This window comes from Augochlora pura, chromosome 4 (genome assembly GCF_028453695.1).
Source record: "Augochlora pura isolate Apur16 chromosome 4, APUR_v2.2.1, whole genome shotgun sequence".
NCBI lineage: Eukaryota > Metazoa > Arthropoda > Insecta > Hymenoptera > Halictidae > Augochlora > Augochlora pura.
The window spans coordinates 26,656,414-26,678,824 of record NC_135775.1 but is presented as its reverse complement, the minus strand read 5'-3'; the positions used below and the strand labels follow the sequence as shown (position 1 = coordinate 26,678,824).

The 22,411-nt window shown below is 40.3% G+C and overlaps 4 protein-coding genes across 12 annotated transcripts; 2 read left to right on the top strand and 2 right to left on the bottom strand.

Annotated features, from left to right (window-relative positions):
* Positions 1-196: 196 nt before the first annotated feature.
* On the bottom strand, positions 197-2,446 carry LOC144468863 (abscission/NoCut checkpoint regulator). 2 transcript variants are annotated; one of them, XM_078178633.1, is made up of 6 exons: positions 2,232-2,446; positions 1,893-2,092; positions 1,591-1,822; positions 1,370-1,513; positions 1,154-1,297; positions 197-1,075 (listed from the first exon to the last, which is right to left on the bottom strand). In XM_078178633.1, exons 1-6 carry the CDS (start codon positions 2,277-2,279, stop codon positions 881-883), a joined length of 963 nt encoding a protein of 320 aa, XP_078034759.1. In that variant the 5' UTR covers positions 2,280-2,446; the 3' UTR covers positions 197-880. The 2 variants fall into 2 exon arrangements, with proteins under 2 accessions (XP_078034759.1, XP_078034760.1); XM_078178634.1 differs by having other exon boundaries at positions 1,893-2,079; positions 2,232-2,436.
* An 835-nt stretch (positions 2,447-3,281) lies between these two features.
* On the top strand, positions 3,282-6,531 carry Alpha-man-ib (alpha-Mannosidase class I b). Its single transcript, XM_078178632.1, has 11 exons — positions 3,282-3,401; positions 3,528-3,695; positions 3,813-3,969; positions 4,052-4,237; positions 4,310-4,458; positions 4,589-4,777; positions 4,907-5,094; positions 5,205-5,331; positions 5,469-5,633; positions 5,697-5,846; positions 5,912-6,531. The coding sequence occupies exons 1-11, from the start codon at positions 3,303-3,305 to the stop codon at positions 6,128-6,130; spliced, it is 1,797 nt and encodes a 598-aa protein (XP_078034758.1). The 5' UTR covers positions 3,282-3,302; the 3' UTR covers positions 6,131-6,531.
* A 145-nt stretch (positions 6,532-6,676) lies between these two features.
* On the bottom strand, positions 6,677-14,015 carry LOC144468864 (uncharacterized). Of its 6 annotated transcripts, none has more exons than XM_078178639.1 (3): positions 13,930-14,015; positions 13,026-13,153; positions 6,677-9,357 (listed from the first exon to the last, which is right to left on the bottom strand). In XM_078178639.1, exons 2-3 carry the CDS (start codon positions 13,091-13,093, stop codon positions 8,823-8,825), a joined length of 603 nt encoding a protein of 200 aa, XP_078034765.1. In that variant the 5' UTR covers positions 13,094-13,153; positions 13,930-14,015; the 3' UTR covers positions 6,677-8,822. The 6 variants fall into 6 exon arrangements, with proteins under 6 accessions (XP_078034765.1, XP_078034764.1, XP_078034762.1 ...); XM_078178638.1 differs by having other exon boundaries at positions 13,656-14,002; XM_078178636.1 differs by lacking the exons at positions 13,026-13,153; positions 13,930-14,015 and adding exons at positions 9,749-10,135; positions 11,997-12,677.
* A 147-nt stretch (positions 14,016-14,162) lies between these two features.
* LOC144468861 (putative ATP-dependent RNA helicase DDX17) lies at positions 14,163-21,673 on the top strand. Of its 3 annotated transcripts, XM_078178630.1 has the most exons (8): positions 14,163-14,749; positions 15,132-15,482; positions 15,571-16,224; positions 16,331-16,503; positions 16,610-16,669; positions 19,978-20,220; positions 20,358-20,525; positions 20,773-21,673. In XM_078178630.1, the coding sequence occupies exons 1-8, from the start codon at positions 14,733-14,735 to the stop codon at positions 20,808-20,810; spliced, it is 1,704 nt and encodes a 567-aa protein (XP_078034756.1). In that variant the 5' UTR covers positions 14,163-14,732; the 3' UTR covers positions 20,811-21,673. The 3 variants fall into 3 exon arrangements, 2 of the variants coding, with proteins under 2 accessions (XP_078034756.1, XP_078034757.1); XR_013493884.1 differs by lacking the exons at positions 20,358-20,525; positions 20,773-21,673 and adding an exon at positions 17,905-18,308 and having other exon boundaries at positions 19,978-20,118; XM_078178631.1 differs by lacking the exons at positions 20,358-20,525; positions 20,773-21,673 and having other exon boundaries at positions 17,905-20,118.
* Positions 21,674-22,411: the final 738 nt, after the last annotated feature.

Genomic DNA, 22,411 nt, shown 5'->3' with positions numbered 1-22,411 from the left:
TTCCTTCGACAAAAACGAACGTTGAAGCGCATTTTCGCGAAGAATGTTGCCGCATGTTTAGATGAATAAATCGAAATAAAAATTTAAATCTGGCCATAGGTCATGCTCGGTTGGATGCTCTTCGAATATTCGAAAAAATGAACAACTCACGGAAGATGAGCGGAAACTATCATAGATTGAAAGAATAGATTATCTATGTTGTTACAGCAAAAGCATGCCTATCACTTTATTAATTACATCGTATCAATTGATAACATTATAAAACCATTTTTCAGTAAGTATATATATACATTGGCCGTGGCTTGCAATTATATAGTGGATAGAATCGATCTTCGTCGGTTTATTCGTGCTATTCGAAACTTGTGAGTGGTACTGCATGTGTGCGCCCGCACGCATATTCGTGCATCTACGTATGCATATGTGATATATAATACGTGAAATGCTTCTATATTAGCGACAATACCTTTATTATCGCAATCAAAAAGTCATAATCGACTCTACTTGTAAACTTTTTGCGATCATTATCGTTTGGTAATCAAACATTTAAATTGCACTTTGTTGCTAGTCCTTGAGAAATATTTCCTTTCAAAAATTGTACAGTACAATAATATCATGCTTTTTCAATTACAGCGAGTTCGCGGCCTTCCCAACGGACGACAAATATTGCCGTTGGTATCTAAATTTCTCCCTAAATTTTGTCTAATCGCATGCAATGCGCGTAGGCTTCTCCTCGTTACAGTTGTAGTCATCCTAGTTGTCGTAGTCCTCCTTCTGTACCTATTCTTCTTTGTCTTTACTACTCTTATCAGTATGCTTTGGTACCTCCGTTCGGGACGTAAACAGTATCGTTCCAATACTTTTGCATCGATTCGACGGTTTTCTACAGGCTTCGAACCTTTTTGTGCTTCTTCATTTCAAATTCGTCATGATTATTTTCGTAGCATGCAGGACAATAAAGATCGCCGTAACAACCTAAACATTTCTCCAAGTTTTGACTCGCATCGCACATAACGCACGTAGGTTGCTCCTCGTCTTCCTTCGACTCTCGGCCTCCTCCGTCAATACGCCCGGATGCCTACAATCGTAAGTTCAACAGAATGATCTACCATTTATTTACTTTCTTCCAAGATCCAATCAAGTCAGTATTGCATACATCGATTTCCATGTCCTCTAATTCATCAATGTCGTCTTCGTATTGTTTCTCTAGAGCTGCTTCTGCTAAAGCTTTCGCAATCAATTTTTTCGTTATCCGCATCTCCTCGTCATCATCGTCGCCGTCGGCAATTTCGTCTGAATGCTAAAACGCCAAAAAACTTGTAACATAATACAAAGCCTGATAAGAATTATAGTTCCTTCAAAATGCGTTTACACTTTTGGGTACGTTGCTCAAACCCCCCAGAGATCTCAATCTGGATTGAATTTCGCTACTTGGCGTTAATTTCAACTGGCCCAAATACTCCTTTATCAAATCGTCCGTTTTCTGTTGATCCGTTCTAGAATCCACTAAATGTATCTAGGAACAATAAAGTTATTGTACATTAAATTGTTTAACAAAACAATTCGATACGCATTTTCTATTGTATAACTCACATTTATTTTGCTATTGCTGGCACCGTCAGGCTCTTCGTCTTTCAATAGCGCAAGTCTTTTCCTTATTTCGTCGACGCTCAAAGCCGAACTGCTGTCTTTCTCTTTCAATTTTCTTAATCTATCTACTATCACTTGGTCGACAGGTTCTAAACCGCTCTTGAATTTTTCCCAATGACTGGTATGTTTGTACATCACAATAGGTGGTTTTGCTGGATTTTCCAACGAATCTAGCCTAATAAACAAATTGTGTTGCACAAACACTGTAGATAAAACTGCTAGGAAACTAGGTATTCAGAGATTACTTTTTAGTAATGTCTACTGGAGCAAGAGATGCATTTTGCTCATGCGACATGGCTATATGGTCCATGGAATTCCTTTTCTTCGCGGAATCGTAGTTGTTATAACATCGACCACAAACTTTTGCTATTCTTCCATCCGGAATGGAACATTTGTACTTCAAACACTTACCGCAGTACGAAAAACCGCAACCTGGACAAGCAACCTAAATGCCATAACGATAAAACGAAAGAATGCGGAAATAAAATCAAAAAGTTTTAATTGTTGTAACCTGATTCGAAGAAGACCAATTCATCATAACCTACAAAGGTATGTATTGTACGATACAAAGGAAGATCACTTACCTCCTTAGTAAAAAACGAGAATTTCGCTTGACAAATGTTGCAAGACATGCTGCATTAATTTTTTAAACGTGTTTATTGCGATATCGTTGTCAACTGAACAAGTGTTCCGGTCTGTTCCCTGTAGGAATTTCTGGTGTATAAACTAACAAATACAGTGAATATGAAATTAGAAGCACAGTATCACTCCTGCATGTTTTTCTTACTTTTTAAGATGGCGCGCAGGTCCCCACTATTTTACTTTAGTTTGTTACCACTACAGATGTTGTCGACTGTCGGTAACTTGGCCAATAGTTTGAGCGTGCGATTTGAGTTCTATTCTGTGCTCCATCTATGTGAAAAGCTTTATTTCCTGTTGAATTTTATTCGAAAAGAATAGAAAACCATGCAAATAGGTGAATTTGTATATATTCCTTATTATAATTTGCAGATTCTGTTTACGTATGTCTGATTGGTTATCGTTGTTCAACAAGAATGCTAATCAAATTTGAAGCTAGAGAACATGAGCAACGTGTAATACATACCAGATGTATGTATGTTCCGCATTTAATGCATTTTATGATAATCTTGATTTTTTTTAGTTCGAGCGACTGTTGCAACTAAAGAGCGTATGAAGGAACGCATGATCAATGGAAAACCTCGATCGTGTCGCATGCGCATACGTATTTAATAATGTATGTTAGTTAAATTGAAATTGCATTTTAGAATTCCTATGAGAAAACTGGTGTGCAGTAGATATTATGCGATGCGTGGTACATGGAAAGACACATGTCGATAACGATGTAATGCAGGTTGAACACAGTTGTAATGCCGTGGCGTATTGACAGAACTGTCAACAGTAGAATCAGATTTTTCCACTGTCGCGCGAATGGTTCGCATGTAGGAAACATTCACTGCCTAAATTTGTAACGTGGCTTGCCGACAGCAGCTTATTCGAGGATAAATATGTTTTATTTGCATTACATAAATGAAGACTGTTGCAGTTAATGTGGCTTGGTCGTATTCTCATTTCTTGGAGTGTTCTGGCCGTCGTTACCATTACATTCGCCAGAATAACTTAACCTCGAACGAAATATGTTTCCACCGAAAGATATTGCCAAGACGGATTATATTAGCTTAAATATTCAGGAAAGCGCAACCTTTGCACGCGGAACATCTCGCAGTCTTTGGAGGGTAAGCTGCTCTGCAGAGTATACTCCACAGTTTTCCAACTAATTTGTCTTTACCGTGTTTGAAGGAGTAAAAAAATAATAACCTTCATATTGCGCATTATTAATTTACCCTTGTTTTTTCTTGCAGCAATGGAATCAGTTATCGAGGTTTCAAAGGAATATCCTTTACTTTATAGTCATTACAATTATATTAATTATATTTTATTTGCTGCCTGGTGATAATAAGAATGGAATTTTGGACGAAAGCGATTACAACAACATAGAAGTAGCACAAGATACTCTTAAATATGAAAAGGTACAACGAGTACAATAATTTATTATCCAAAGGGAAGATATATTAGTAGTTAAGCTAACTTATTACCAGTTTTTGTTGCATGTTACAAAAACATTTAAACAGTGATGATATTTATAGGCAATAGAAGATATCGTAGTAGATAATCCAAACCAAGAACATAAAGATGGTGGAGAGGTTATAGAAGAACCTGACTTCCAGCCAGAAATAAACCAAGCGGATGATGACCAAATTGGGGAACCTCCACAACCTAAGCCAAACGCGCTTAAATTCAATGGTGATGCTGCATTTTGTGACAAGAAATCGTTATCCTACTTTTGTAAATCTACTATTATAACAACAAACTCTCTTAACTCTAGGTCCACAAAACAGCAGGCAAAAGGCTGTAGTTGCTGCATTTAAGTATTCATGGAACGGATATAAGGAATACGCGTGGGGTCATGACACTGTCAAACCTATTTCCAGAAAATACCACGAATGGTTTGGTTTAGGACTGACTATAGTCGATTCCTTAGATACTATGTACATAATGGGTTTAAATAACGGTAAGCTCGAACGATATACAGTGTGCGTCGTTAATGTTTGATCCTTTATTCCATAATCCATTTCTTTTACAGAATTTTTAGAAGCTAAGGCATGGGTTGATAAGAGTTTAGTATTTACTCTAAATAGGGACGTTAATTTATTCGAAGTTACCATTAGGGTTTTAGGAGGTCTGTTATCGGCATATCATTTATCGGGTGATAAAGTTTTCTTAACTAAAGCTGTAAGTCTCTTCTACGATTTTCCGAGGATAATGTTATGTAATCTTATAATTACGTTTCGTTACATCACATTTGCAAAGGTGATTTTCTATGCGGCTGCATAACTGTATACTTTAAATATTTATTGTACAGACACAGCTAGGCGATCGTCTGATGCCAGCATTCTCCACTGCTTCCGGAGTTCCATATTCCGATGTAAATCTAGGTACCAATACCGCGCATAGTCCTAAATGGGGTCCTGACAGCAGCACCAGCGAAGTCAGTTCTATTCAATTAGAATTTCGAGATCTTAGCCGCAATACAGGAGACCCGAAGTACGAGGTACTTGAAAACTAACGTTCTATATATTCTTCTTCGCTGTATCTTGTGTTTATTCTTTTATTCTGTTGCGTTTAGTCTGTTATATTATCTGCGTCAGTAAATTTGACTTTGTAACTGTTAATACCGTAGGAAGCGGTAGCAAAAGTGTCCGAACATGTGCATCAGTTAGAGAAATACGATGGTTTGGTACCCATATTTATTAACGCTAACACTGGTCAATTCAGAGAGTTTGCAACGATTACGCTTGGTGCACGCGGCGATAGTTATTACGAGTATCTACTGAAACAGTGGCTTCAAACTGGGAAAACTATCAGTTAGTTAGTATCTGTGCGCGTGTGCTTCGATAAAAGCATATATATTCTTTTTGTTAGTTTCGAGCATGCTTTGCGCCAGTTCAATCAAATAACTTGTATGAAAATATTTTCAGTTTGCGAGATGATTACTTGTTAGGCATTTCTGGAACTCAGAATCATTTGATGAAACAAACAGCGAGCAAAAAGTATATTTTTATCGCGGAACTAGTTGGGGCAGCGAAAGAAATCAAACCAAAAATGGTAAGTCGGCGAATGTGAGCATTCTGTTTCAGCTTACAGATCATTATCGCTTATATTTAATTGTTTGCACTTACTGTTAACCGTTTATCGTTTACCATCATGCGCTGATATCGATGAGTGAATTGTTTCATTTGTAGGACCATCTCACGTGTTATTTACCAGGTACTTTAGCTCTGGGAGTCCATCACGGTTTACCATCCGAACATATGGATCTTGCAAATGAACTTATGAAAACTTGTTATCAAACGTACGCGATTCAACCAACGTTTCTTGCACCTGAAATTACTTACTTCAATATTCAGGTAATGCGCCTCTATCCAATAGGTAATTCCAACCAGAAATGTATCGTATATGATTTTCCATAGAACGCAGATGAAAAAAAATCGATGGACATGTATGTGAAAATACACGATGCTCATAATCTGTTGAGGCCAGAATTCATTGAAAGTCTATTTTATATGTGGTACTTTACTGGAAACAAAACATTCCAAGACTGGGGATGGCAAATATTTCAGGTACATGACCGTAAACAATTATAAATAATCGTAATCAAATATTCAACATTGCTCCGCTATTCCAGGCTTTTGAAAATTTTACAAAAGTAGAGAAGGGCTACACCAGTATCGGTAACGTACGAAATATTCATGATATTCGGCAACAAGACATGACTGAAAGCTTCTGGTTCGCCGAAACACTAAAGTACCTGTACTTGCTATTCGACGACACGAGGCAATTAATAGATCTGGATAAATGGGTATTCAATTCCGAAGGTCATCCGCTCCCTATATATGAATCGTAACCCAATTCTGTGAACTAGTGAACAAACTATACGAATCTACACTTTTAGTAGAATACTAGTACCAAGTATTTTTCAAGGCCAGTCACACGATCCAAGAAAAACAGGCCACAGGTCGGATCGAATTCGTCGTTTAGCACGAGTTTTCAAACGTTACCACGTTCTTGCAAAATTTTTCTACCGCTCTATGCTACAACAACGGGCAGTCAATGTAAATTATTATCAATTACTTAATCATTTATATACAATTTTCTTTTTTTTTTTACTAATTTTCCAATTTAGAAGCGTGTACTTCTCCACTCGAATGTACTCTATTTTGTTGCAAATAAGATTGCGGAGCTATTTATACAGGATATATCGTAGATCGTATTTATGAAAAGTGTATCTGCATCGTCGAGTACAATCTCGCAAAAAAGAAAATGTTTGATCCGTTATTTGTAGTCTAATGTAAACTCTCGTCTTTTTTCTTTTTCAAAGACACGTTCTTTGGAGTAAGTCAAATCGATTTTTCAAACGTACAGGTGTACAAGTCGTAATTACAATTACGAATTAGTAATTAGTACTTTATTTATTGCACACTTTCGTAGAAAAATATCAACAGAAAACATTGAAGCTTCTATCGTGAATAGTTTTAAGGCAAATGACAAGGAATCGTCCATAGATTAACATACTCTGTTCTTTACATTTTCTAAACATATATCACATAAACACGTAGTTGCTTCATTTGTAAATAGTTCTACAGACTGTGTACAATTGTTAATATTTCATCTTAGGAGATACAAATTTACGTGCGACATGCATAGGGTCTTGTAGAGTTATCTTCTTGCTACCTACTTTTAATTTCTACAAAATTATTCAATAAAATCGATTTCATCATTGGATAGTAAACAGTAATAAATTAAATAGAAATATTTGAACTTGACGATAGATCCATTAGCACACAGCAAAATATACCAGTCTCAATATCTCCCGAGATTCGTCTTGTATAAAGATCTTTATTTATAAAAACTATCGTAAATTATTTATTTCTTAAATAGGGGTAGTACGAATCTAATTAGGCAGGTGTTTTATTGCTATGTACATACGCTTTTAGGATATTATTGGACATTCTCTACCACGAATTTTGTTATCTAATAATGAGTAATAGAAAATACGTGATTCAAAAGTTTTCCAAAACTGTTGCATGTTATACAATTCATTTATACATCTCTTTTAGATTATTCGATTATGTTGCATTATATTGTCACACAATTATTGTATCATATCGTATCGTATTATATTATATTAAAAAAAAAAAACTCTCGACGATCTTTAAACAATTTTTCTAACCCTTTCTTCTACTATATTGACAACATAAACATTTTCCTAATAATATAGAAAGAAAACAAAAAATGCGACAAGTTGACTCGTTCGTTTGTAGTTGAACAATGTGCGATCAACCTGACATAACCTGATAATGACACTACGATATGAGAAACGATGATGCGTTCAGTGTATATTTAGAAAAATTTAGCATATTTTTGTTCTATAAAAATATCCTCGATTCGTTTGTAGCTCTCCGCCTTTTCGGAACTTGCTTCCGATATTAAAATATACGTAAACATACGTATTGATTTGGAAGAATGTTATCGTGTCAATAACTTGTATAAATACAATTGTATCAGAGCGCAATACGTAGCCCTAAACGGGAAAAACGTTGCTACAAAATTAACGCGCATTATTGGCAGTTGCATTATTTTCTTCCGAACTTGTACCAAACAAGATCGTAGAAACTACAATCTTCGGATGGATGGAATTCAACGTAAACTGTACATGTTAATGTACGTATGTACATATATCTTTTTATGGAGGTGAGAATGCTGTTATCAATATTCGAATTTTCATGTCAACCCCTAGACTCGGCCCTGTCCGGATCCGGTCTCTTTAGTTTAGCGAAACGTAATCGAGTCTATGCGGAGGATCAACGCAGCTTCTCGTCTCTCTTCGACCGAGGAAAGAGAATATTTGCATGAGTTCTGCTACATAAACGGTAACCCTCGCCCAAAGATAGCTAGGTTACCATCGTGTAATCCAGATTAAGTTATTAAGGCCCTATTGCTCGACCGGCAAAACAAGAATTTCCTCTACACTAAACTCACCACATCCATCCCTTTCATGGGCCTTTATAGATTTTGGAAATCGATTCGTATAACGTCCAAACAAATAATCTAGTACATAGCGAGCTCTTTCCTCGTTTAGGTTGTACTTGATTTATTGCTTTTTCACAATAATAACAACGAGCATAATTAATTTATTCTAAATCTAGCAATCTTGTGTAATAAATAATGATGGTATCAAATAGTATGCTACGTAGCAGATAGTCTCGTCGTAATCCGCGACGTGATGTCATCCGCTGGATGAATATCAAACGATCCTGGACCAAGTTAGATGAAAAGTGTTCCGATAATATTTCATGAAACAATAGAGAGATACGCGATAACTTTTGATGCAGCTTTTTAATTTTACTACAGATCGAAAATGCTGCGTATTAATGATTCTGGGAAGCGTTTGTTCGATAATATTCGACTCTACGTTACGATCGCGTATTTCGTTATGCGTAGCTTCCAGTGGAGAGAGCCGAGAACTTTGATCACACCTGTTGACTCGGTAATGGGTCATCTCGAATAGCGAGAGATCAAGCGATAGGTCAACTAAATTAAAATATCACGCATTCGCAACACTGCTGTGCGAAATATATACAATCGACGACGCGAGAGTTGTCGTTGCGCCCAACAACCGATTTCATTTTGTCCGAGTCGATCCCATTTCTTTGGACTCGAGAGATCCTCGGCTGTGTTTGCGGTTGCAAGCGACTGTCCGTTATCGACTCGAATCCGGGTATCGGAATAGCAACGGCACGTGTTATCGGGCCAGCGTCGCAAACGTCGTTTTCGATCGTCTCGGTACAATCGTTGATATCGGTGGCATCGGAATTCAAAGTCAACGGTTTACTGGCCGCTGGATGCGTGCTAGGTTTAGGCGTGGTCACCGAGTTGGCGGATTTGCCGTGGCGCGCTTCGTCTCCGTCATCGTCGCCGTCACCGTCGTCGCCATCGCCTTCGTTTCCGTCACCGTAATCGTGTGCACGTGTATGCGCATGACCGTAAGCGTGTCCTTCCTCAGTCACCGCATCATAGTCCATCAGAGGTATAGAAGCCTGTAGCAGCGTCGAATCGCTGGTTACGATTACGCTGAAAACAGAAAGTAACTTTAAATTTGTTGAAAAATTGGTCAACGAACAAGAGTGGTTGTGAAATCCGAGCAACAAGATTAGAGAGTATGGAAGCGACAGCTTCGACCGGCGAAGCTTTATCGGGATTTCCTAACAAACATGTATCTGGTTCGTTTCTGTTTCCGACTATTTGAAACGTTAACCGAACAACATTACGACGTTAATCAAATAAATTATTGAAATTACAATCGACGATACGACAATGAGACAGAAGGATTGTTAAAAGGCACGAATCCGAAAGACCGCTGGAACCAATGTTCTTCCCTTTGTTCGAACAACATTCCCGATACAACGTCTGTAAAGCAACAACGAGCCCATTCCGGATAGAAATTGTTACGAACAAGACGTACCACCTAGCCCTCGTACATGGTTGCATTCTACTCATTTCCTCCGATGTCAGAGTAGCATAAAAATACATTTTCCTGTCCATTTGTTTGGAATCGTAGCTCTACCGTTTCGTTCGATCGATTAGACCGGTGCAGTTATCGAAGCTCCGAAACTCTCTTTCGAATCGTAGATCCTCCCCCTTTGGTTCTGCGAATCGCAGATCGCATTCATAGTCCTCTTGTTTTATTCCAAGCGCACGCATCACCGATCACATATTTTCGGTTTATTCGCGATCTGGCACCGACAGCGAACTAGGTATGTAGCAGAGTTTCGTTCGACACTCGGAATAAGCATCGATCGATTATCGATCGCCGACCGAGAAAACTCAACGACGGAGTTTGCCCTGGTTTCTTCGACAAATTGAAAAATTTCTGTTTATTGGGTTTTACTCTTACAGGATTGGAATGTGTTCAAAGGACGAGGGAAAATTAGTTGTTTGCAGAGATACCGATAACGGGTAAGGGGAACAGAAGAAAAAGCAAACAGAGATCGGAGAGTTTTACTCATAGATTCATGCACGTTCTTTTCGATATCGATATCAACGTCGTTTAAAAACAAAAGGGGGGAGGGGGGAAGAACAAGAACAGGATACGTACAGCCAAAGAAACCAGAAATTCGTTCGCACGACGCGATTTCGCGTTGTCACAAAACGCGCGGGTAGAATTCGAGCGTACATAGGTTGAGCTAATTGAGACCGATAATAAAGTGACGATAGGAGCCACTGATTAAAATACGTTCATTGTTCGGTCTATTTCGGTCGCGATCCATTCGATTCTATGAAACGATACACAAGAGTCGAAACGGCGGAGAATACCCCGTGCAGAGTCCATGCAAGACTACTCTCGCGCGCGATCACGGATTCGAGTTGCAACAAGATACGCGTACAACTACTAGGACAACTACGATACGTGCGCAGTAAATAGATACCGATAGAAGCACACGGGGAGTCGAGAAATTGAACGCGGTGGCGCGGTACTGCGACAACGCGACAATCTGCAACCACAGCTGAATTATCAGATCTGGTAAAAAAAAGAAAAGAAAAAGAAAAAACCAAGAATCGGATCAAACGTGCAGGTGTTGCATCGGATGAAATTACATCTACGTATTTACAACTTTCATCGCGACGCCGAGAACGAGAGAATCAAATGCGATATTACTTATCGTTAGTCTAGGGATTAGAATCTAGGATCGCCCAAGCAAATTCAATTTATACAAGCGTATACGACTTGATCTCGGTAAGCCACTGCTTACGATATAACGGCGAATTTCGATTGTCACGCATTCGCGGTATTGAACGATTTCAAGGTCCATCTGCGAGTAGCCAAACTCTACTACTATCGACGTAGCAGAGCCATTGTCGAATAGAGCTACTCTCCCAATACGAACCGGTTTCGTATCGCGAGAGTAGCTATCCGCGAGTCACGTTCTATCGTACCGATAACATGCATCTTACCATTGTAGTCGAACAGATCGAGTAATTCAGTGAAAAGGAATGACCCGAAGCTGCTCACGAACGGATAAACAATCTACTGTTCGACCGTAAGACGTCGACGCTAGTCAGCTCGCCGATCGCCCCGGCCACCGTGTTCAAAATTTCAAGTTTCAAGTGAAACTTGGGAAAGTGTCTCGCGTCGTAGTCGCAGAGTCGCCTGTAGTTTTCGGAAAGCAGTCTTTACTTTCAACTATAATCAAAGAATTACTACGAAAAAGTTTCTAGCATCACGACTCACGATACGACGAGATGCGACACGAGATGACACAACACACAAACAAACCGGTTTTTTTCGTACGCGTTTTATCACGGTCACAGTAGTCGTCCCTTCCGTCCAACTATACACGTAAATACGATCGCATGCGTATATCAAAATGCTATAAAACTTCAAACGATTGTTTTCGTTTCGACTTATATATCGGTTTCTAAATACATAAATATTTTTTGACATCGTCCGAGTATCAGCGACGTCGCCGGATATATTATTCCGTTACAAATGTCAATATTGGACGTTTCAAGCATAATGTTTTATGTAAACAGAGGAAACGTTGGGCTCGACGGATATCGATATAAATCTAGGATAAAATACGCTTGCGTTACAATATCGACACACGTATAAAAAGCAAGTGACAAAACAACGGTTCGAAACGGGATTCGTTAAAGGAGATTCAGGAAAAATATTCTTAACCTCGAAAACCGAATCAGTCTGCGCAACTTACTCGTAGGATCCACGTTGCGTGAATGGTATCTTAAAACGCATTACTCCACGATCGAACGTTCGATCGTTGGACCAACACTCTTGAGAAAACTTGCTTATATTGGATAACGATTGATCGGATTGAAATCACACAGCATCTTTCACGCAACGAGCGACAGGAACGCGGCGCAGGACACGCGAAACGCGAAACCATGCCTCGGCTTGCCCCTACCCCCTGGGCCGCCGCACACTACTCCCTCGTACCCGAGCCAATGCCAAACGACGAACGAGAATCGTTCGTATGTATACGTATATCGATAACGATGGGGTTTAGGCAGAGAAAAGGGAGACCGGATAGGTACGTATCTGTGTGCAGTGCATGCGCGACACACGACACGCGACAGAGGCAGTAGGCAAACGAAAAAAAAAATCGATCAATTTTACGCGAACGCGTTAATAATTATGATCGATTACTTTGCCACTTGCCCAACGAAAGCTGGCACATCATGTTCTACGAATCTCATGAAATGCAATCGCAATGAAAGTGTTCATGTAAAGACATCGCGATTAATTGCTTACGGCCTTAACCTTTTCAGATAAACGCGAGTGTAGACATCTACGGGTTAATTCTGTGTTCGTTTGTAATGTTGGCATATACTTACGCGCTATAGTACGGTTACTATACGATAATAATCATTTTTACAAACTATACGCGCACATTGTACGCGCGCGTGGTTGCGTAGGTTTCGGCAAGAGACTACGCAGCTCTCGTGTTCCATCCTTTAAAACGCATAACCGAGTCTACGCGAAACCGGTTTTGAAAGCGGTACGTAATAACGGTGCGAACTATGGACGTGAAACGAGGAACAAACATTTTCCGAAATCTCTCAGCGTATTTATGTACGAATCTCGATGAGTAGCAGCTAACTATGGAATGTCGAAGAGAAAAAACGAAAAATGTAGAAATACCTGATACGTGTACTTTTTACGTTTGCGTGTACATACGTGCGAATCCGTCCGGTTAAATGGAAAAGTTAAAGTTAAAAGTTACCTGTCTGACGTGTCAGAGATTTCTTGAGTATAAACATCGGCACGCGTTGTAATGGTCCCGTCTCTCATCGTGGTCTAGTTGTCGCATGTCCAAAAAGGATGCTGCACCAACAATGCAAACCGATCATCCTGAAAGCGAAATAGCCTTGATTCGCGATTTCTCATAGCATTCCATTTGCAACAACGCATCGACGCAACCACCTCCATCCCTGTTTCCTCTTTTCACATTATGCGCATTGTCTCTCGCGTACTCTATTCACTCGTTCAAACCAGTCTACATATTTTCATTTCAAGGTTGTTTCTACATGCGGCAATCATTATCACCTTTTGCTTTTGCCAGTTTTTTCATACAAGTTTATTTTCACCGTGTCAATTGACGACGTAATGTTACCCTTCGTTTCATTCGATTCTTGGACGTTCTTTGTCATCGTTATATTTTATAATGCATCGCTACACGTTCTAGATAACGACGAGTCGCACATAACAATTTTGTTACAAGAAGCGGTATAAATTGTCGAACGTATGCACGACACCCGTACGACGCGCCGGATTATTGTTGGTACCATGTATGGTTCTTTCGACGGAAACGTTATTCATTTATTCACAAAAGCATAGAATAAAAGATAGTTACCGTGATTTCGGAGAAAAGCGCTCCTACCACAAGGAAACGCACTCGTTGATTCAACTTGTCGAATCTGGCAAATGGCAACGGCAATGGGGCAATGGCAATGGCAGTGGCAATGGGAATGGCAATGGCAATAGCAAAATGGCAACATTGGAAAATGGCTTTACTGAACCGTATTCGGTCAGTTCAACTTTCAATCAATCGAATCCTGCATGAACTAACACTGATCTGCGTTGCATTATGCACTGTTCACTGTTGTCAACTCGTTGCACTACTGTACCTTTCCGTTGCTACGTTCTGTGCATGCTGCACGAGCACTGTCGCGCTGCCCCGTGCATCGGGTGCACTGACTGTAAAGGTCGCGTAGCCTACACTGTGTAGATACCATGTACACACGCAAGGTACGGTGACACCTTGTGACGTTTCTTTCGGAGAAAATACAAAGCTCCTTTCGCGGTCCGCACAGCGACAATCAATGCAGCGGTAAAACCCTCAAACTGCTCGCCCATATAGACTGTCGGTTATGTAGCCAACAGTTTGAGCATTTCGTCGCTACACCAATTGGCGCTGTACGGACCCCGAATGGAGCTTTGATTTTTCTCCAAAAGAGGCGACACAAGTGTCAATCGCCTGCATGTGCACAACGCGAATGTCGTTTTCAAACTTTTACATGAGAAACATTCGAGTTACGATCGATATATTATAGACTGTTTCCTTGCTCTCGTTTACATTTCCAAAAAATAAAGATATCCCCCCACGATAAGATCGCCGGTGTCTATAATTTTTTCATTGAATTTTTTCAATTTATATACGTATGCATATGTGTGAGTAACGTTTTTAGCCGGTGTTGCGCATGCGTTGAACTTTTACGACACTCTCTTCCGTTCACAAGATTGTGTTGTTCGCGGTATAGAAGCCGCTTTCATTTGCGTCTTCTGATTGGATTCAAGTTTTTCAAGGTACTACATGGTATCTCGCGGCTTTTTTTTTTATGTTTGAGTAACTATTGCCGCTACACATTACTATTGCAAGTAGTACGCGACGTTTCGGTAAAAGAAGAAGGAAACCGAAGAGAAATTGAATATGGGTCGCTATAGAAGGTAAGCAGCCAGGCAACTATATACGATGCCTCGGAGTACATACGTGTTATCAATATGCTCGATGTATTTCCTATTAAACGCGTACATCATGGAAAGATTCGAACGATTCCATCAAAATGCGATCGTTTCCACGTCTGTCTATGAAAGAATGTGTAACCGTGGTATTAGTATTTACCGGGAATTCTCATTGATGCCTAGTCGATCGATTTCGTCGAACCTCCTACGCTTCTTTGACGCTGAGTTTGGTAGAAATCTCTCCTGTGGAATCGTACATCGTGCTAGAAGTAGCGATTCGCACAATTCAAGATCGTAGACAGATTGGTGATTTGGAATTCAAATCGATGCTCTCTGTTCACTGCAATCGCGATGCAATTAATTACAGTCGAAGCCGTGATAGAGATAGGAGACGCAGATCCCGTACAAGATCTCGAAGCAGATCTCCACGAGACAGAAGAAGCTGGGGCGGTAGCGGTGGTCGAGATCGCGGAGGTGGTAGAAACAGTCGTGGGCAGCCTGGAGCAAACCTGAGAAAACCTCGATGGGATCTGAGTAGATTGGAACCTTTCAAGAAAGATTTCTACATACCGCATGAGTCGGTTCAGAATCGTGACCTCAGAATAGTGGAGCAATACAGAAGCGAAAAGGAGATTACGCTGAAAGGAAAGAATATACCTAATCCAGTGTTTACCTTCGAAGAGACAGGCTTTCCAGACTATGTTCTGAAGGAGATCAAGTAAGTATTGACTTTGTGTATTGTCGATAGTAAAATATTTATATTTTTTAATCGGTTCTACATTTAAGTTGATGTTCCTTTCTTTCAGAAGACAAGGTTTTACAGAGCCAACATCGATCCAAGCACAAGGATGGCCAATTGCATTAAGTGGAAGAGACATGGTGGGAATAGCGTCAACTGGTTCTGGGAAAACATTGTCTTACATATTACCAGCAATTGTACATATTAACAGTCAACCTAAATTGGGTCGCAAAGATGGACCTATCGCGTTGGTGTTGGCTCCTACCAGAGAGCTCGCGCAGCAAATTCAACAAGTCGCCGACGATTTTGGGCATTCGTCCGGCATTAGAAATACATGTTTGTACGGTGGTGCGCCGAAGGGAGCACAAGCTAGAGATTTAGACGGTGGCGTGGAGATCGTAATAGCTACGCCTGGTAGACTGTTGGATTTCCTGGAATCTGGTCGTACAAACTTGAAAAGATGCACCTATCTGGTACTGGACGAAGCGGATAGAATGTTAGACATGGGATTTGAACCGCAAATTAGGAAAATTATCGAGCAAATTCGACCGGACCGACAGACGTTGATGTGGTCTGCAACGTGGCCTAAAGAAGTAAAGAATTTAGCCGAAGACTTCTTAAAGGATTACGCACAAATCAACGTTGGTTCTTTGCAATTAGCTGCCAACCATAACATATTACAAATCATCGACGTTTGTCAGGATTACGAAAAAGAGAACAAGTAGGTTACCGAAAAGAAACAACCGTATCCTATCGGTGTTTGCTCGAATTCGTATCTAACACGTTCATTCGATTTCTTTTGCTACACATGTTTCTTCTACTTGTAGATTAAGTACGCTTTTGAAAGAAATCATGGCGGAAAGCGAGAATAAAACGATAGTGTTTATCGAAACGAAACGCAGAGTGGACGAAATAACTAGGAAAATGAAGAGAGACGGTTGGCCTGCTGTTTGCATACACGGTGACAAGACGCAACAGGAAAGGGATTGGGTTTTACAAGGTAAGTACAGCGTAACTTGAAAATGTACGAGGATAAGAACGTGAATTTTAATCAGGACTCACGTTCAGGTCGCAATAGTTGTTTAAAAGGTAGTATTATTTTTCAGACTTTAGATCCGGAAAAGCTCCGATACTTGTTGCAACAGACGTTGCTGCTCGTGGTCTTGGTAAGTGAAATATTTATTGCAATACAATGAAATTTTAAGATCGAGCATCGTTGCTCATTTTCCTTTGGTACGGAGAATGAAATACTTAACGAGTAATATTACTATCTACAAATCTTGTTTGTGCTTGATAATTGCTGCGGTACGCAAGATATTTTGTTCCCGCTTTTTGAAAACTATTACCTTGATTATATTCGTGTTACCGGGATTGCTGATGGACAATCGAGTGTACTTTAAATGTGTACTAAATACATTGTTCACTTTCATGTTCGAATCTCAGACGTGGAACAAGGTTTCGTTGCGTACGCGTTGATATATAGAGACTTGGACCACTTTATGTGCTAAAACGGTAGTGCGATCTCTTGATAAAAAGCAAGCAAATTGCCAGCTGCAAACTACTCGTATATACGAAATATGTGAACAATACTGACAAGTACTGTATTTTTAAAATTTATTTATTTGTCGTTCAGTTACTTCTCTTTCGTCTTTTTTCTTTTTACATTTTCAATGATTTACGTTTCGTCAAACATTGTAAATATAACGATCACAGGTTACAAATAGTGTTTTAAAGGTAGAGTAGAAGTCTTAAGATTTTTGCGAATTTGTTTGAATTAAAAGTTGCGCATAAACGATCTTGCAAAGGCATAACGTGGTTCATTTAACGATCTTAATATTTGTGTTTTTTTTTTGCTTCCTTAATTTTTACCGTAGGTCGTTTAAATACGTCGAATAAACTAATAAAAAGCTGAATAATTTAAATGTGAGAATCCGAGAAAATGTTCAAAATTATCAGAGAATATTTGTATTACGATACGATGATGGGCAAGTAATGCAGTTGTTTGATCGATTTGTAAAAAAAAAAACAAGGATACAGAGTAGTAGTAGTAAATTCTAGTTTGCTGAAATTGCTTTGCGATGTCGGGAACTCGATAACGGGACAACCGTTGAAGATCTATCGATACTTGGTTGAATGTAGTCGACGGAAAACAAACGAAAGTGAAAGAGACTGGTAAAGCGGGATAATAGAGTTTTCTTGAAACATGGAACGAAATAGAAGTGAAAATGAGAACAAGAGTGGTATCGGGACAAAGGTAGCGGATAGAAGAAAAGAGATAGGCTAGAGAATGGGGTAGAGAAGGGAAATAAAAGTATAATAGAAAATTGATATATTGATCAACACAGAATGCCATTGAAGTGAGCATATAGCTAACGCGGTTGGATCTTTGTTTGTATTGCAGAGGCACATTGCGCGCAGGCCCACGCCGGGTAATGCAAAGCAAATTGGGGGTGCCCGCCGCCTGTTTGTTCGGTGGTGCACTGGTTTGCATTGTCTGCGCTGGCTGCGACGCGTGCCTCTATACGTCAATTCCGTGAAGGGCCAGTCTGGGCCAAATCGGGATCTACTTTACCTCCTACATACTGGATATCAGTTCTACGCTACGCTGTACGCCATCTGGGCTGGCCAAGTCGTTGTTGCCAGAATAGAATCCCCTGCGCTGGCCGCTCAAGCTAATCAGACCCAACAACGGTCCAATGAGGCGGTGGCATGGTAGCTGATGCCAGAGCCTCTCTAAGCGTGCCCTGTAGCAACAGAGTGGCGGAGGCTGTAGCTGGAGCGAGCGCAAACAGCCAGGCCCTGCCCGTACGTTGCTAGCGACACTCACCCACTGCCTAATTTTAGTATAACAGTAATCTTCAATTCATTGCCGTATATGTATGTATATATATATATCTATACATACATATGTCTCTATGTGTTTATATGTGTATATACGTGTCTCTATGTATATACATATATACATACATGTCCGTACGCAACATGCGCATCTATACGTCTACACTTACGCGTATAGCTCCGCGTGTATGTGTGCAAATATACATATGTACAGTGTATATATATATATATGGACTTCTCACATGCATATGTACACACCACAAACAGGTTCAGAGTCGACTAGAAAAATACACGCGTTGTTCACAATAATGTAGAAAGAAATGTATTCGTTGAAACAAAGTATTTGTTGTTTTGAAAGTGTGTAATCATACACGTATTAAAAATGTACAGATTTTCTATGAGACTCTGCGCGTATACTTTTATCACACGAGCATATCGGCATAGGGCTTCGTAAGCTGCGACAGAAACGCGACACAATTATGCGCCTGCAAACGGCTTTTTGGTTTTCTCTCATTTTTATCGTTCAATTTGTTCGAATATTTCAAGCGATTCTAGCATGTCGCATCTTACGAAACACCAAATACGCGCCTATACACGTCATACGTCATTTCGTAAGCTTACACTTATTCTATCCTCGTATAACCTTTGCAAAAAATTAATCATGACACGCTCGTATCTTACATCTACTACTATAAGCAACATTGTTATCCGTATCAATTCTGGTTCCATTTTTCTTTCTTTTCTTTTTTGTTTGCCTACAAAGAACGTTAGGACGCGGACGAGTATATGAATTCGGTCCGGGTTTCGTTTGAAAACTTCATTAACAAATTTACTTGTTAGTTGAAAGGGAATCAGGATTGCCTTTGTACGAAATCTTTTCTTTACTTTCGAGCTTTGTACTCCTATTTGCTGAAACGCTCTCTAAACGGGTAGTAGATTCAGATCTTTTGGATCGTTTCGTTTGGTTTCGTTTTCTTTCGGAATCCAAATTGAAACGCTCGTACCAGACAGATTCGATTCCGTGAATTGGTAACAATCGTAATTTGATAGTCTTATAGGTCATCATTGTAGCGAACGTGCGTGGGGGTCACTTCTCAGCCAGTTTCGAATAAGAAAATCAATATCTTTGCCATATTTCTAATTTATGGTTTATCATCATTAGAATCGTTCACTCGGGAATCACGAAATAATCGATGCGTCTACCATGTATTTATCGAAGCGACTGGGAAATGATCGGTGCACGTTGGGCTTTACCTACTCCTTTTAGGGAGCGTGTTTCAACATAGAATCGTTTCAATTTCAAGTTCACGATATCATTTCTTAGATACTTTACTATACTATACTATTACCATGCTATGCTATACAATATTACACTAGACTATATTATGCTATACCGTGTCATACTACTCTATGCTACACTACACTATACTATATTACACTACATCATACCATACAATATCATATTATATTACATCATATTCTATTCTATTCTATTATATGATATAATATTATTATATTACATTATATTGCATTGTACCGCGTTATATCGGAACTACTTGAACGGAATCTCTGTCTGTGTGTGACAGGCAGGAAATCTCTGAAAACTAACATAGCTAATACGTGTGCTTTATTTCAGACGTTGAAGACGTCAAGTTTGTCATCAATTTTGACTATCCCTCTTGTTCGGAGGATTACGTTCATCGAATTGGTCGAACAGGTCGCCGTCAAAAAACCGGTACAGCTTATACATTTTTCACGCCGAACAACTCGAACAAGGCCAACGACCTAATCCAGGTATTGAAAGAAGCGAATCAAGTTATAAATCCAAAGTTGCTGGAGCTTGCAGATAATAAAAGCGGTGGATACGGGAGACACAGAGGTACTTTGCTTTTGCGAGATTCTCTTTTCAGGCAAAAGCCGTTTTAAAAAGCCCGAAAAGGGCCGAACATTGACTCTAAAATGCTACGACTTGATCGTGCACGGTGTTGCAATGAAATTCAACTGGTGCTCGTTTAGGCGGAAGAAATCGATGGCGATCGAGGGGTGGCCGCAACGGAAAGGATCGCAGTTACTCCAGAAGCAGAAGTCGAAGCCACAGCAGGGAACACAACGGTCGCGGGAACCGTCGGAGTTATAGCAGGAGTTACTCTCGAAGTCGTAGCCCTGTCGGCAGCAATCGTACAGGTAGGTATGCAGCTGGTGTGTAGTAGGTGCGTACAACGCGTAGCGTTGCGTTGCATCGAGTTGAGTTGAGTTGGGTTGCGTTGCGTTGCGTTGCGTTGCATTGCATTGCGTTGCGTTGCGTTCCGTCCCGTCGTGTGATGTGGTGACGGCAGCGCGAAGGTTGCGCGAAGGTAGCGCGAAGACAGCAGGCTCGGACGAGCCTCGCACACCGTACGCGTCGTAAAAACAACTGTACATTTCTTTCTAGAGGTTATCGGTAAGAGTTACTGGAGCAGCGAAAGGTGATCTTCCAGCAGTGGTTAAGGACCAACACTTACTCCACGAATCGTGATTTTTTTATACCCCTTTTAAAATATTCTCGACACACGATCGCAGTTACGGTCACAATCACAATCATAATTATACTCTCACTCGTATTCACACGTCGTACACTCGCGTCATCAAAAGATTGGTGTAACATTGGTGTTCTTTTAACGCGAAATCTCGATACAAGAACGTACATTTATGGTTCTCGCGCATTATAATGAACTATTTTAGAAAAGACGAAGATAACAAGACAGAATAAACAAGAAATTGATAGAATAGGATAGAGAACGCGCACACGTTTCTGTCCTGCGTTACAGAGAGAGAGAAAGAGAGCGAGAGACAGAACCCAGGAAAATAGTCGACTCGTCTGAATACCCGAAAACCCGTGGGTTTCTACAACCTTTCGCCTTTATACCTGTACGTTTCTAGAACTTTCTCGCCTTAGTTACTCCCACGAGCTTCAATACCTTAGGGAAACGTAGAGCATAAGCGTGGCTGGATATATTGGATCAACGTTTTTTCGTTGTATACATCTTGTGTATCTTTTCTTTAACGATATCGTTACGTTCGATATATCCGAAGTCCGAATTCCGAAATCTGAATAGGCTTCGCACAATTACGACTGAACGGATGCGATTAGAAAACGAATCATCACATAAAACTACACATTGATTCTTTAACCACGTATCACTATTTATAGCTTATAGCGTCTCTCGTAGATGTCTAGCGGTTGCTAGCAATTAATTCGTACACGTATTCAAGCATTTAAAACTAATGGAATAATGTACAGTATTTAACAGAAATGTCATAAATAAATTTATTAACTATTTAAACTTGGTTCTCGTATTTCGTTTTATCCCACCTCTCTCGCGCGTCGCTCGAACAATGACAGCACACCGACCACAAAGGTTTCGAGAGAGTTTTGCACCTCTTCGGTTTTTCTTATAAATCACGACGGCACTGTGTAATCGTGTCGAACGATATATCAATGGACGAATCCACGGTTTGCGAACGGAGCATGGTTCAATGGACCGATCCTAGTCCGAGACGCGCATTATGCGGAAGCGAAGGAGGGAAAAAGAACGTAACGTCGTCGAACGAAAACCAGGAAAGATTTATGAATGAACTGTAGTACGGTTGGTCGGATCGATAGAACTGCTCCCCGCGAAACCCCCACAGAGCCCACTGGATTGCGGGGAATGCAAGGGCGTAGTAATCGATAGAGTGATGTCGATGGGCTAAGGGGCAATGAGGCCAAGTGGCTATAGGGCCGAGGCCTTCTAAGACATGGACCCAGAGAGAACCCCAAGGGTCAAGACTGTTGCTGCTGTCGATGATGATGATGATGATGATGATAACGACGACGATGATAGCGATGATAAACGGAGGAGAAAGGATGGTGCTCGAACCAAAGTGGTGCGAGCGAGATCGAGACAGACCGTACGATAGGCAGAGTCCATTCAGTAGAACCGACAAGACTGTTATCGATTGCGTAGGTAGTTCGGAGGAAACGGTTACCCCCACTTTAGCTCATTCAGCAGCCGCACTGCCGTGACAATTCTCCGGAGCTTCGCGAGATG